Genomic DNA, 15,479 nt, shown 5'->3' with positions numbered 1-15,479 from the left:
GAGTCTCTCTCCTTCTCTCTCTTTCTCTCTCTTTATCTCCCTACCTCTCTATATGTCTTTATTGTCCTGTCCTGCCCTCTTTCTCTTTTGCTCTCCATCTACAGTGGGGCAAAAAAGTATTTAGTCAGCCACCAATTGTGCAAGTTCTCCCACTTAAAAAGATGAGAGAGGCCTGTAATTTTCATCATAGGTACACTTCAACTATGACAGACAAAATTAGAAAAAAAATCCAGAAAATCACGTTGTAGGATTTTGAATGAATTTATTTGCAAATTATGGTGGAAAATAAGTATTTGGTCAATAATAAAAGTTTATCTCAATACTTTGTTATATACCCTTTGTTGGCAATGACAGAGGTCAAACGTTTTCTGTAAGTCTTCACAAGGTTTTCACACACTGTTGCTGGTGTTTTGGCCCATTCCTCCATGCAGATCTCCTCTAGAGCAGTGATGTTTTGGGGCTGTTGCTGGGCAACACGGACTTTCAACTCCCTCCAAAGATTTTCTATGGGGTTGAGATCTGGAGACTGGCTAGGCCACTCCAGGACCTTGAAATGCTTCTTACGAAGCCACTCCTTCATGTGTTTGGCATCATTGTCATGCTGAAAGACCCAGCCACGTTTAATCTTCAATGCCCTTGCTGAGGTTTTCACTCAAAATCTCACGATACATGGCCCCATTCATTCTTTCCTTTACACGGATCAGTCGTCCTGGTCCCTTTGCAGAAAAACAGCCCCAAAGCATTATGTTTCCACCCCCATGCTTCACAGTAGGTATGGTGTTCTTTGGATGCAACTCAGCATTCTTTGTCCTCCAAACACGACGAGTTGAGTTTTTACCAAAAAGTTATATTTTGGTTTCATCTGATCACATGACATTCTCCCAATCTTCTTCTGGATCATCCAAATGCTCTCTAGCAAACTTCAGACGGGCCTGGACATATACTGGCCTAAGCAGGGGGACATGTCTGGCACTGCAGGATTTGAGTCCCTGGCGGCGTAGTGTGTTACTGATGGTAGGCTTTGTTACTTTGGTCCCAGCTCTCTGCAGGTCATTCACTAGGTCCCCCCGTGTGGTTCTGGGATTTTTGCTCACCGTCCTTGTGATCATTTTGACCCCACGGGGTGAGATCTTGCGTGGAGCCCCAGATCGAGGGAGATTATCAGTGGTCTTGTATGTCTTCCATTTCCTAATAATTGCTCCCACAGTTGATTTCTTCAAACCAAGCTGCTTACCTATTGCAGATTCAGTCTTCCCAGCCTAGTGCAGGTCTACAATTTTGTTTCTGGTGTCCTTTGACAGCTCTTTGGTCTTGGCCATAGTGGAGTTTGGAGTGTGACTGTTTGAGGTTGTGGACAGGTGTCTTTTATACTGATAACAAGTTCAAAAAGGTGCCATTAATACAGGTAACGAGTGGAGGACAGAGGAGCCTCATAAAGAAGAAGTTACAGGTCTGTGAGAGCCAGAAATCTTGCTTGTTTGTAGGTGACCAAATACTTATTTTCCACCATAATTTGCAAATAAATTCATTAAAAATCCAACAATGTGATTTTCTGGAATTTTTTTTCTCATTTTGTCTGTCATAGTTTAAGTGTACCTATGATGAAAATTACAGACCTCTTTCATCTTTTTAAGTGGGAGAACTTGCACAATTGGTGGCTGACTAAATACGTTTTTGCCCCACTATATCTCCTTCCCTATCTCCCTATCTCTGATCACTCTCTCCAAACTGGGCTTTTGAAAGAGCCTCAGGTGTGTCAGTAACATCAGGTCTCAGACAAGGTGACATATCCTGCAAGGCTAAGCCACAGTGGCTACAGCCAGCTTACCCCCAATACACACACACACACACACACACACAAACACACACGCACAGCACAGCACAGCACAGCACAGCACAGCGAGCTTACATGTTGCTCCTGGCCGAGATGACTTAAGGCAACTCTGGCAACGAAGAAAAGGAAGGAAAGGTTACAGGGCCTCCTCTTCCTAGTATCCTGATGGTTAATGTCCAATCGCTGAAAAATAAACTCTGTGAACAGAGCAATGCTTCAATTGCAGAGGGACATCAGGGAATGATGTGTCTTTGTTTTTACAAGGACATAGCTTATGGACGATACACTCAACTCTGCTATTCAACCAGATGGCTTCTTCATATGCTGGAGCACGAGTACAAGACATTACAATGCTGCTTCGTACAGTTCTAAGACAGCTGCCGGAAGCTAACGCTGTAGTAGTCCATGTGGGGTCAAATGACATGAGGAGGGCTAGCTCGGAACTGCTGAAACTGGATTTTAAAGAACTGGTTCTAGCTCTGAAAGACAAATAGAACGTGGCAGATTATTTCAGGCATCGTACCATCGCTGGGCCGTGGAAGCAAAAGATTCCGCAGTCCATCCAAATGATCTTGTCCCTGCATTTCAAGGCCGCGTTGAAACCATGACTTATCAATGACTCAAGCCCTGTTCAGATAATCCCTACCATTGTGTTGTCGTAGTGCTGCTGCAAATGTACCTGTTCCCAGGGGTGTTGGAAGTCACAATGTAAGTAACTTCACTTATGTTCCTCTTACTTCCCTGGATGCCTCGGTCAATCCTACAGCTGTTGTCAGCAGTACTCCTGCACCTATGAACCGGAGTTATACTGTTAGCACTGAGGCGGTTCGCCCTAGTAGGAAACATACTATGTGCAGCTCATGTTTACCTCTGATAAGCCTCCCAGTAAAGCAATAAAAACAATTCTATCCCAGAAAGCGCAAAACATAGCCCATGAAACCGTAGCCAAGCGCTAAAATAAAACTTCTAACTTCTATTTTTAACACTTGACTCTCTGCAAGTCCAGCCTCTCCCATCTCATCATTGGTTTTTAGGAGCATCTTTTTTATTTTACCTTTATTTAACTGGGCAAGTCAGTTAAGAACAAATTCTTATTTTCAATGACGGCCTAGGAACAGTGGGTTAACTGCATTGTTTCAGGGGCAGAATGACAGGTGTTTACATTGCCAACTCTGGGATTTGATCTTGCAACCTTTCGGTTACTAGTCCAGCACTCTAACCAATAGGCTACCTGCAGTCCCATAGACCCACATGGTTGAATTGAAAGATGAACTGAGGTCCACACTCCAGTCGGGTTGGGGGTGGTAATGCAACTTAAAGTTGGTTGCCAACTGACATAAAGTCCACATAAGAAGAAGATGACTAATGAAGGAGGAGAGATTACTAGAAAATATTAGTTTCCCCTTCTATCTGTGGATTAAATGTCTGGATAGAGAACACATGATTTTGTGTTCTCAAAATAGGTGGAAATTCTACAAAGATCCAGAAAAAAGGACCTTGTGCATTTCAGGTAAAATAACAACCCAATGTTTATACCCAAAGACAAATTCGCTAGCTAGCTAAATGTCCATTAATTTCGAATGTGTTTCGACCTGACCCCAGATTACTACAGTTGGTTCAGAGTTCGTTTTGATATTTCAATTTGTGTGTCTGGTGTGGATGTACAAAATCAACATGCGCGCGTGTGCCCAGTCTAGACAGTATGTTAGATAATACAGTTGAAATCTGAAGTTTAGGTTGGAGTCATTAAAACTCTTTTTTCAACCACTCCACAAATGTCTTGTTAACCAACTATAGTTTTGGCAAGTTGGTTTGGACATCTACCTTGTGCATGACACAAATAATTTTTCCAACAATTGTTTACAGACAGATTATTTCACTTAGAATTCACTGTATCACAATTCCAATGGGTCAGAAGTTTACATGCACTAAGTTGACTGTGCCTTTAAACAGCTTGGAAAATTGCAGAAAATTATGTCATGGCTTTAGAAGCTTCTGATAGGCTAATTGAGTCAATTGGAGGTTTACCTGTGGATGTATTTCAAGGCCTACCTTCAAACTCAGTGCCTCTGCTTGACATCATGGGAAAATCAAAAGAAATCAGCCAAGACCTCAGAAAACAATTGTAGACCTCCACAAGTCTGGTTCATCCTTGGGAGCAATTTCCAAACGTCTAAAGGTACCACGTTCATCTGTACAAACAATAGTACGCAAGTATAAACACCATGGGACCACGCAGCCGTCATACCGCTCAGGAAGGAGCCGCGTTCTGTCTCCTAGAGATGAACGTACTTTTTTTGCGAAAGTGGAAATCAATCCCAGAACAACAGCAAAGGACCTTGTGAAGATGCTGGAGGAAACAGGTACAAAAGTATCTATATCTACAGTAAAATGTCCTATATTGACATAACCTGAAAGGCTGCTCAGCAAGGAAGAAACAACTGCTCCAAAACCGCCATAAAAAAGCCAGACAACGGTTTGCAACTGCACATGGGGACAAAGATCATACTTTCTGGAGAAATGTCCTCTGATCTGATGAAACACAAAATAGAACTGTTTGGCCAGAATGACCATCGTTATGTTTGGAGGAAAAAGGGGGATGCTTGCAAGCCAAAGAACACCATCCCAACCGTGAAGCACAGGGTGGTAGCATCATGTTGTGGGGGTGCTTTGCTGCAGGAGGGACTGGTGCACTTCACAAAATAGATGGCATCATATATTGAAGCAACATCTCAAGACATCAGTCAGTCTTCCAAATGGACAATGACCCCAAGCATACTTCCAAAGTTGTGGCAACATGGCTTAAGGACAACAAAGTCGAGGTTTTGGAGTGGCCATCACAAAGCACTGATCTCAATCCTATAGAAAATATGTGGGCAGAACTGAAAAAGCATGTGCAAGCAAGGAGGCCTACAAACCTAACTCAGTTACATCAGCTTTGTCAGGAGGAATGGGCCAAAATTCACCCAAGTTATTGTGGGAATCTTGTGGAAGGCTACTCGAAGCGTTTGACCCAAGTTAAACAATTTAAAGGCAATGCTACCAAATACTAATTGAGTGTATGTGAACTTTTGACCCACTGGGAATGTGATGAAAGAAATAAAAGCTGAAATAAATCCTTCTCTCTACTATTATTCTGACATTTCACATTCTTAAAATAAAGTGGTGATCCTAACTGACCTAAGACAGGTCATTTTTACTAGAATTAAATGTCAGGTATTCTGAAACTGAGTTTAAATGTATTTGGCTAAGGTGTATGTAAACGCCTGACTTCAACTGTGCCTTTGATGATACAGTGGTACTGTACCAATTAGAGGTCGACCGATTATGATTTTTTTTCAACGCCGATACCGATACCGATTATTGGAGGACCAAAAACCGCCGATACCGATTAATCAGGCGATTTAAAAAAAATGTATTTGTAATAATGACAATTACAACAATACTGAAATGAACACTTATTTTAACTTAATATAATACATCAATGAAAATCAATTTAGCCTCAAATAAATAATGAAACATGTTCAATTTGGTTTAAATATGGCAAAAACAAAGTGTTGGAGAAGAAAGTAAAAGTGCAATATGTGTCATGTAAATAAGCTAACGTGTAAGTTCCTTGCTCAGAACATGAGAACATATGAAAGCTGGTGGTTCCTTTTAACATGAGACTTCAATATTCCAAGGTAAGAGGTTTAAGGTTGTAGTTAATATAGTATTTATAGGACTATTTCTCTCTATACCATTTTTATTTCATATACCTTTGACTATTGGATGTTCTTATAGGCGCTTTAGTATTGCCAGTGTAACAGTATAGCCTCCGTCCCTCTCCTCGCCCCTACCTGGGCTCGAACCAGGAACACATCGACAACAGCCACCCTCGAAGCATCGTTACCCATCGCTCCACAAAATCCGTGGCAGAGCAAGGGGAACAACTACTCCAAGTCTCAGAGCGAATGACGTTTGAAACGCTATTAGCGCGCACCCCGCTAACTAGCTAGCCATTTCACATCGGTTACACCAGCCTAATCTCGGGAGTTGATATGCTTGAAGCATTGCGAAGAGCTGCTGGCAAAACGCACGAATGTGCTGTTTGAATGAATGCTTACGAGCCTGCTGCCTACCATCGCTCAGTCAGACTGCTCTGTCAAATATCAAATCATAGACGTAATTATAACATAATAAACACACAGAAATATGAGCCTTTGGTCATTAATATGGTCGAATCCGGAAACTATCATTTCGAAAACAAAACGTTTATTATGTCAGTGAAATAAGGAACCGTTCTGTATTTTATCTAACGGGTGGCATCCATAAGTCTAAATATTGCTGTTACATTGTACAACCTTCAATGTTATGTCATAATTCCGTAAAATTCTGGCAAATTAGTTCGCAACGAGCCAGGCTTCCCAAACTGTTGCATATACCCTGACTCTGCGTGCAATGAACGCAAGAGAAGTGACACAATTTCACCTGGTTAATATTGCCTGCTAACCTGGATTTCTTTTAGCTAAATATGCAGGTTTAAAAATATATACTTCTGTGTATTGATTTTAAGAAAGGCATTGATGTTTATGGGTAGGTACAGTCGTGCAACGATTGTGCTTTTTCTGCAAATGCTCTTTTGTTAAATCATCCCCCGTTTGGCGAAGTTGGCTGTCTTTGTTAGGAAGAAATAGTCTTCACACAGTTCACAACGACCCAGGCGGCCCAAACTGCTGCATATACCCTGACTCTGTTGCAAGAGAAGTGACACAATTTACCTAGTTAAAAGAAATGTTAGCAAGCAATATTAACTAACTATGCAGGTTTAAACATATTTTCTTGTGTATTGATTTTAAGAAAGGCAAGTTTATGGTTAGGTACACGTTGGCGCAACAACAGTTATTTTTCGCAAATGCGCACCGTATCGATTATATGCAGGACAAGCTAGATAAACTAGTAATATCATCAACCATGTGTAGTTAACTAGTGATTATGATTGATTGATTCATTGATTGTTTTTTATAAGATAAGTTTAATGGTAGCTAGCAAATGACCTTGGCTTCTTACTACATTCCTGCAACAGGCAGGCTCCTCGTGGAGTGCAATGAGAGGCAGGTGGTTAGAGCGTTGGACTAGTTAACTGTAAGGTTGCAAGATTGAATCCCCGAGCTGACAAGGTAAAAATCTGTCGTTCTGCCCCTGAACAAGGCAGTTAACCCACCGTTCCTAGGCCGGCTTTGATAATAAGAATGTGTTCTTAACTGACTTGCCTAGTTAATAAAGAAAGAAAAAAAGGAAAAAAATTGTCAAAATCGGTGTCCAAAAATACCGATTTCCGATTGTTATGAAAACTTGAAATCGACCCTAATTAATTCCGATTAATCGGTCGACCTCTAGTACCAATACATGTTTACAACCTCTTCAGAAGAGACAGGAATGCCAATGGGGTGGTGGGTGTGTTGTTGCTGTTTATATTCAGAACCACATTCCTGTAATCATTCCTAAGGATATCATGTCAAATGCTGTTGAAGTAACATGGCTACAGGTTCACCTGCCTCACCTGAAGCCCATTATTGTGGGACGTTGCTATAAACCAAGTACTAACAGTCAGTATCTGGATAATAAGTGTGAAATGCTTGATAATGTATGTGATATCAACAGAGAGGTATATTTTCTGGGTGACCTAAATATAGACTGGCTTTCATCAAGCTGTCCATTCAAGAAAAAGCTTCAAACATTAACCAGGTAGGGTGACCACATTTAAAATACCCAAATGTGGGACAACAGGATACATTTTTTGGAACAGTGTAACCTACATGAATAAAAACATTTGTCAGCCTTGGCAGCAGCTAATGGGGGTCCATAGTAAATACAAATGCAAATCACTGAGGACTTGTCATGTACCAACAACACCATCACTCTTGTCAAGATGGTACAACAGCATCTCAACTTCCTAAAGCGGCTGAAGAAATTCAGCATGCCGCCCCGGGTCCTCTTCAAATGCTACCAATACACCATCGAGAGTGTCCCGGCCAGTTGCATCACGCCTGGTATGGGCTTCGTCCACGACCGCAAGACCCTCCAGCTCCCAACCCTCCAGGACATCTCCTCGAAACGGTGCCTGAGAAAGGCACGCAGTATCATCAAGGTCCCCACACACCCCAGCCACTGTTTTCTCCCTTACCGTCGGGTATGAGTCTGATACCAACAGGCTTAGAGACAGTTTCTATCTACAAGCCATCAGACTGCTGAACACTTAAACTGGACTGACCACTTGCTCTGATTCCCCACACGTTAGCATACATGCACTTACTCATGCACACACCCACACAGACATACAGACGCACACATATACAGTACATTCATGCTACACACACATCACAACTGCTACTACCAGACTGTTATTATACTGCTCAGTTTATACACTGCCCCCATCCCCCTCTATCCCAATACACAGGACTATAAACTGTGTCTTCCTGTATTATACTTATGCTAAAATATTTATTATATTTTACTGAGCTACTTACTTTATGTTCGTATTATTAGATTGTATTATTTTTTATTGTTGTTGCATTGCCGAGAATGAACCTGTAAGTAAGTACTTTGTTGGATGATTATACCATGCATATCCCTTACATATGACTAATAACATTTGAAACAGAAACACACTGTCTCACTCACTCTCTCACACACAGACGTGTGCACACACACACACACACACACACACACACACACACACACACACACACACACACACACACACACACACACACACACACACACAACAAACACAGCAAACAGTTCATGTGGATGCTAAATGCCATGTAGAGATTGAGATCTGGGTTGTAATAGCTGAGATTAGATAAGGAACATCAAGGTGAAGAGGGAGGCTCGGGGGAGAAAAACACGGCTCAGAGAGTGATCTCTCAAATGTCAAGATGTAAACACAACAGACTAAGAGCAGAGGAGTGTGAAGAAGGGAGAGGGGGGGGAAGAAAGAGGAGGAGGACTCAGCCTCATAATCAAAGCTGACATCTCTCAATTCGATTCAAGGGCATTATTGGCATGGGAAACATATGTTAACATTGGGGCGGCAGGTAGCCTAGTGGTTAGAGCGCTGGGCCAATAACCGAAAGTTTGCTTGATCAAATCGCAGAGCTGACGATGTAAAAATCTGTCGTTCTACCCCTAAACAAGGCAGGAATACAGTTCCCCGGTAGGCCGGGAACTGTCATTCCTAGTTAAATAAGTGAAGTAATAAACAAAAGTGAAATAAACAGTAAATATTACGCTCTCTCACTCACTATAACACAGATGAACCCTTTTGCTATCTTAATGAGGATCAATGATCACAGCTTAACTCTAGACGTGTGTCATTGTTTCATGGTATCTGAGAGATAGATCCCTTAGCAGAGCTAAATAACATTTAGTGAGGTGAGGAACTCTGGTGTTGCTAGAGTGGATGTTTGTAATCTCACAGGATAGAACATGTCCCATGGCTGCATCTTCTTCTAGGAGAGATGTCACTCCCTTCTACAGAACAACATATTTTTACCTTGTCAGCTTGGGGATTGGATCCAGCAACCTTTCGGTTACTGGCCCAGTGCTCCTACCCGCCAGGCTACCTACCGCCACTATAGGTAACCTGACATGTATGTGGGGAAAGTGTCTGACTTGTCTTGTTGTTGTTATTGTAATGTTAGTGGCGTAACTTAATCAGATAGCTCCTCAATGTCAAACAAGTCAAATGACACTATATAGTCAATATGATCTAATAACACCTAACTGCATCTATATACTGTATAACTGCATTTTGTAGGCTACATTTAGTCTATGGGGATGATAGATGATCTAATCTACATAGAGTGGGATGGGAAATGGGATGGCAGTGTAGTAGTAATATGAATGGCATGTATACACACAGCTAAACACAGATAGTGAGACTAGTGGTGTTTACCCTTAGCCCAGAGAAAGGCAATATGGAGGAAGAGTTTTTCATCAGGGAGAGGAGATAACCGCTTTTTGTGGAACAGAATTGAAAAAAAGCTCATTCTCCATATCCAACAGTACCACATCTCAGCTCCACAATATCTCATCCTTACCACGTTACACACAGACACCCACACACACACACATAATGCTATCCAGATACATCCCACCTCCACGATATCTCATCCCCTGCCTGCTTCGCCTCACGCTTTCTTTGATTTCAAGAGCTGAACTATTCTGCAACATTTGTTGATGTGGTTCTGCTAGTAAATGCTGCAGAATTGTGCTTCTCTTGGAAACGCTGCTCTTCGCCGCCACGAGAAGTCCACGAGAAGTCCACGAGAGATCCATCGCCCACCGTGCTGAGAGCACAAAGATACACACACTTACACACTTACACACACACAAATATACACTCACACTCCCTACACATCTGTTCTGGGCTATGCCTGAGCTCTCATGGTGCTCTGCTCCTCTCTTCTCCTGGACAGTTTTAGTCCAGTGGGTGAAGAACCCGGTCAGTCAGTCCAAGCTGCTGTCTGTGTCTCAGGGCCCAGAGCCCAGCTTCAGAGGTTCTGTAGGTGTATCTGGGGTTGTGTGGTGGATGACTTTCAGAGCTCGTTAACCTTGGGAGGCAGACCTAAATTCAGCCCATCCACCCAGGCCCCAAGGTTATGGTATGATCTGTATGTAGAATGCTCCCCCTCTCTGACCAGCACTGTCCAGCACACACAAACCATGCACGCAGAAACACTCTCTCTGGCTCTCTACCTCTAGCATCACTCTTTTTCTCTCTCTCTCTCCCTCTCAGAATCAGGGTTGATACAGTGTTTTGTTTTACGTTCTGGTCTAATATAAACAATGTTACCACATCAACAACAGCACAGCCTAGGAAGTCATCTTGTCATGTTGGAAGAAACATTATTAAGACATGTTAACTTGCAGCCATTACTTTATGCTGATAGATGTATTGTATTGGTCCTATTTACACAGGGCAAAGCCTGTCTCAAAACTCACCACAGTCATTTTAGAATGTACAAGTAATTCACAAAGGTATCAAAGGATTAGGCAGTTAATCCAATCCCTCTTGTATGAATTTAGCCGTTGTTTCAATTCCAGAGATCACATTCTATTGAAGCTGCAAGGTTTTAGTTCTTGCATTGTTGTTGTTTTTTTCCGTTGTTTAATTGGCGAGTCCATTTTAGCAGGAGGTTTTGGTGTGTGTGTGTGTGTGTGTGTGTTCATGTGTGTGTTCATGTGTGTATGCATGTGTGTCTCATCCCTCAGCTGTGTGTGGTCAGACAGCAGCATCATTAGGTTGACAGTTTAAAACTGCTAAGGGAATAAGTGAGTTGTAGTGTGTGAATCAAGGCCATGTATAAAGCCACGTACTGTACCAGAGGTTAATGGCACAGGCAACCTTGGGCCACTGTAGAGGATATCACTCATCATATTGATACTGCAGCTATGTGTGTGTTGACGGGAGGGGTTCTGCAGTGTGTGTGTGTGTGTGTGTGTCATTGTCCTGTCCTAATTGCTCACATTTGATCTAAGTGGGTGTTGTTTCAGGGCTTCTTGCTCTCCTCTAGGTTCATTTATCAGGAAGAAATGGAGAGACTCCATCTACAACTCAAGACTCTCAGTGCTTCAAGGTGAAGCCCTCAGAAGGCTCAGTGTTACCTTGTTAAATCGATGAGCCCCAGAAGTGGAATTCTCCTCTGAGGATGGAGTGTGTGTCAGGGTTTCCGTCAGGAAAATGTGTCGGCATACATTTGACCGACAACATTTTAATTTACCGGACTTTTGAGAAATCTGCCGGACCCATATGCATTGGGTGGGTAACCTGATTAAGGAGTCCACCCACGGGGCTCAGAATGACAGAAATCATATTTAGATTATGGTAATTAATATGAACAAAACATGCAAGTCCAATATGCAACGATGTGCAGTCCTTCTTACCCATTTCTGATGTGCACTTTGAACTTGTTAGAATCATTGTCCACTTTTCCTTTTCCTCATCCAATCTGAACAGCAAACGAACAGCAAAATCACTAGCCTATGTCAATCTACTATCACCCATAGTAGAATAGTAGAAAAACATACCTTTTCTATTGGTCAGCTTGTCGAGAAAGAAATAGCCTATTCCAAACAGATTCCGGTACAGTTGTAGGAAGATAGATCCCGATTTCATTCAACCCTCAGGCCGAGGTTACATCAAGAAACGTTAACAGCAATAAGGCTGATGGAACAGATCAGAAGGTTTAGTTTAAAATGTTGATTAACTATTATTTCTTCACATTATAAGCGCAGCAATGTTCACAAGGCAGTAGGCTAGGTGCAAATGTTCGTTCCATAATGCAATTAGCGAGAAAACACCCTTGTCAAAACGCTCGCACATGCAAGAAATTTAGGAAGAGAGGAGATGTAATAGGCTACTTTGAAGCAAGGTAAGACATGCCTCATAATATGTATTAAAACATCCAGGTTTCAAACAATTACGTATATGTTTTGAAAATGCATAGCCTACTGCCTCCAGCTCATTGCACAGTGTGACACGCTGATGAAGCCTTCCCTTGCTGTTTGATATGCTGCTGCAGCAGCTCTCGGCTGTCTGACAGGTTTTCTGCTCAAAGGCTCTGTATCTGTATGCTGTAGGCATGTGATAAATGAGATACATAACCAATATACTGTACACACAAACACACATTTAATTAAATGAACCTACAGACCGATAAGCTTGACCAGTCAGACGTATTTCCTTCGACTGGTATTTCCATCAATGAATAGGCTAAAAAGCATTATTTCGCAATGGGATTTTTTCTTCCCCTCCGGGACAATTGGCCGGCGCCAATTTTATTTATCAGCTTTTCAAATTTTTTATAGGCCAAAAGCCGGCTATTACCGGCTAACGGAAACCCTGGTGCGTGTGGTTCTGTGCATTCATGCGTGTGTGTGTGTGTGTGTGTGTGTGTGTGTGTGTGTGTGTGTGTGTGTGTGTGTGTGTGTGTGTGTGTGTGTGTGTGTGTGTGTGTGTGTGTGTGTGTGTGTGTGTGTGTGTGTGTGTGTGTGTGTGTGTGTGTGTGTGTGTGTGTGTGTGCGTGTGTGTGTGTGTGCGTGTGTGTGGTACCATCGGTTAAAGGCTGAGAGGGATTTGAAAGGCCATTTGTCCCTGAGGCAGACAGGCTTTAGGAGCAGACTGCAGGGAGAGGGAGAGAGGGAGCGAGAGGGGGGAGGGAGCGAGAGATGGGGAGGGAGAGAGGGAGGGAGATGGAGAGCAAGGGAGTTTAGGAGAAGAAAGGAAGAGGAGAATAGAGGGAGTTTTTTTCTCTTCACTGCTTTCAATATAGTTCATTTTCCTCATCGTTATGGATATAAATCAGTAGAGATTAATATCATAAGGTCAACAGATTGTATTTGCAGTCTAAGCCATTGTCCTTTCACTGTGTCTAACAGTCCATTTGATACCATCCCGCCTTCTCTTTTGTCCATTTGCTGATGTTAAAGCACAGTTTTAAACTAGATTTAGTGGGAGGAGCTGTCATTGTCTGTTATCCTGCCATATATAACCATATCTCTATGTCTGTTATCCTGCCATATATAACCATATCTCTGTGTCTGTTACCCTGACATATATAACCATATCTCTGTGTCTGTTATCCTGCCATATATATCCATATCTCTATGTCTGTTATCCTGGCTATTATAACCATATCTCTGTGTCTGTTATCCTGACATATATAACCATATCTCTGTGTCTGTTATCCTGCCATATATAACCATATCTCTATGTCTGTTATCCTGCCATATATAACCATATCTCTGTGTCTGTTATCCTGCCATATATAACCATATCTCTGTGTCTGTTATCCTGCCATATATAACCATATCTCTGTGTCTGTTATCCTGCCATATATAATCATATCTCTGTGTCTGTTATCCTGCCATATATAACCATATCTCTGTGTCTGTTATCCTGCCATATATAATCATATCTCTGTGTCTGTTATCCTGCCATATATAACCATATCTCTGTGTCTGTTATCCTGCCATATATAACCATATACATGTGTCTGTTGTCCTGCCATATATAACCATATACGTGTGTCTGTTGTCCTGCCATATATAACCATATACGTGTGTCTGTTGTCCTGCCATATATAACCATATACATGTGTCTGTTATCCTGCCATATATAACCATATACGTGTGTCTGTTGTCCTGCCATATATAACCATATACATGTGTCTGTTGTCCTGCCATATATAACCATATATCCCTCTGTCTCTCTCTCTGCAGCGTGTCGACCAGGCTTCTACAAGGCGTTTGCGGGGAACATCAAGTGTTCCAAGTGTCCCCCTCACAGTTTCAGCTATGGAGAGGGGGCTGCTGTCTGCCACTGTGAGAAGGCTTTCTACAGAGCTGAGAGAGACCCACCCACTATGGCCTGCACACGTGAGTATCATCAATCAAACAATCAGTCAATCAATCAGGCAATCTCGTTATTGTCTAAGCAGCCCTCAATACACTCAGATAGAGTACAGTACAGGTCTGTAGTGGTATATACTCGGAACAAAGACAGGGAGAGAAAGAGATGGGGGTAAAGAGAGCTAGAGTGAGAGGGAGAGAGAGAGAAAGAGACAGGTACAGTAGAGAGAGGAAGAGAGAGAGAGTAGAGAGCTGATAGAGATCTGTTGAGTAGAGGATGGGGCCTGATTGATGGGCACTGGGACACAGCTTGCCTCTTAGACAGAGAAAATAGAGGGAGATAGCACAGATAGGACAGGAAGCCAACGGACAGATGCTGACAGAGGAGGAGGAGGTGGAAAAGGAGGTGCTCCCTTCATCTGTCCTGAGAGAGAAACACTAAGCAGGACTGATGAGAGAGAGAGAGAGAGAGAGAGAGCTTGAGAGACAGGTTTATTCATGGAGAGGGGTTGGCTGGAGGGGAGGACAGTGAAGGGGGAAAGAAGGAGGGGGATTGAGTTAAGGAGAGGGGAGCAGGCGGGGGAGGCGGGGGGGACATGAGAGAGGGATGAGGGAAGGTAGAGAGCAGATGAGAAGGATGGAGGGGAGGAGGAGGGCAGGAAAGAGGGAATGGGAGTGGGGAAGGGCAGGGGAAGGGAAGGTAGAAGGACAGGAGAGGGGGATGGAGGGCAGGAGAGGGCTCCAGCCTATTGTCCAGACAGACAGTGAGCTTGGCAGGACTGGAGAGTTTAAATCCCTCAGGCCTTTTAACACTTCCCCTCTGACAGCTGGCACTGCTCTGTACAACACAATATCTGCACACTCACATACACATTACCTGCACACACACACACACATAATGCCTGCACACATCTACTTAATGCCTGCACACATCTACTTAATGCCTGCACACATCTACTTAATGCCTGCACACATCTACTTAATGCCTGCACACATCTACTTAATGCCTGCACACATCTACTTAATGCCTGCACACATCTACTTAATGCCTGCACACATCTACTTAATGCCTGCACACATCTACTTAATGCCTGCACACATCTACTTAATGCCTGCACACATCTACTTAATGCCTGGATGCACCGTCTCACAATCCCTGGATGCTCTCCCAGAATAACTTGATGAGAAGCTCTCTGTACTAGATAGTAGATGTACAGTGGTAGACATGATAGACATGATATTATAAAAG

General features: G+C 42.7%; 1 protein-coding gene across 1 annotated transcript in view; it reads left to right on the top strand.

The window, feature by feature from the left end:
• Window positions 1-15,479, top strand: part of LOC109904675 (ephrin type-A receptor 6-like) — a 247,547-nt gene that overhangs the window by 152,178 nt on the left and 79,890 nt on the right. Inside the window, exon 6 of the mRNA XM_031798682.1 lies at window positions 14,102-14,257. Coding sequence (XP_031654542.1) covers window positions 14,102-14,257 — 156 coding nt within the window. The remainder of the gene's footprint in view (window positions 1-14,101; window positions 14,258-15,479) is intronic.

This window comes from Oncorhynchus kisutch, linkage group LG2 (genome assembly GCF_002021735.2).
Source record: "Oncorhynchus kisutch isolate 150728-3 linkage group LG2, Okis_V2, whole genome shotgun sequence".
Classification (NCBI taxonomy): Eukaryota; Metazoa; Chordata; class Actinopteri; order Salmoniformes; family Salmonidae; genus Oncorhynchus; species Oncorhynchus kisutch.
This window is presented reverse-complemented; position numbering and strand designations above follow the sequence as displayed.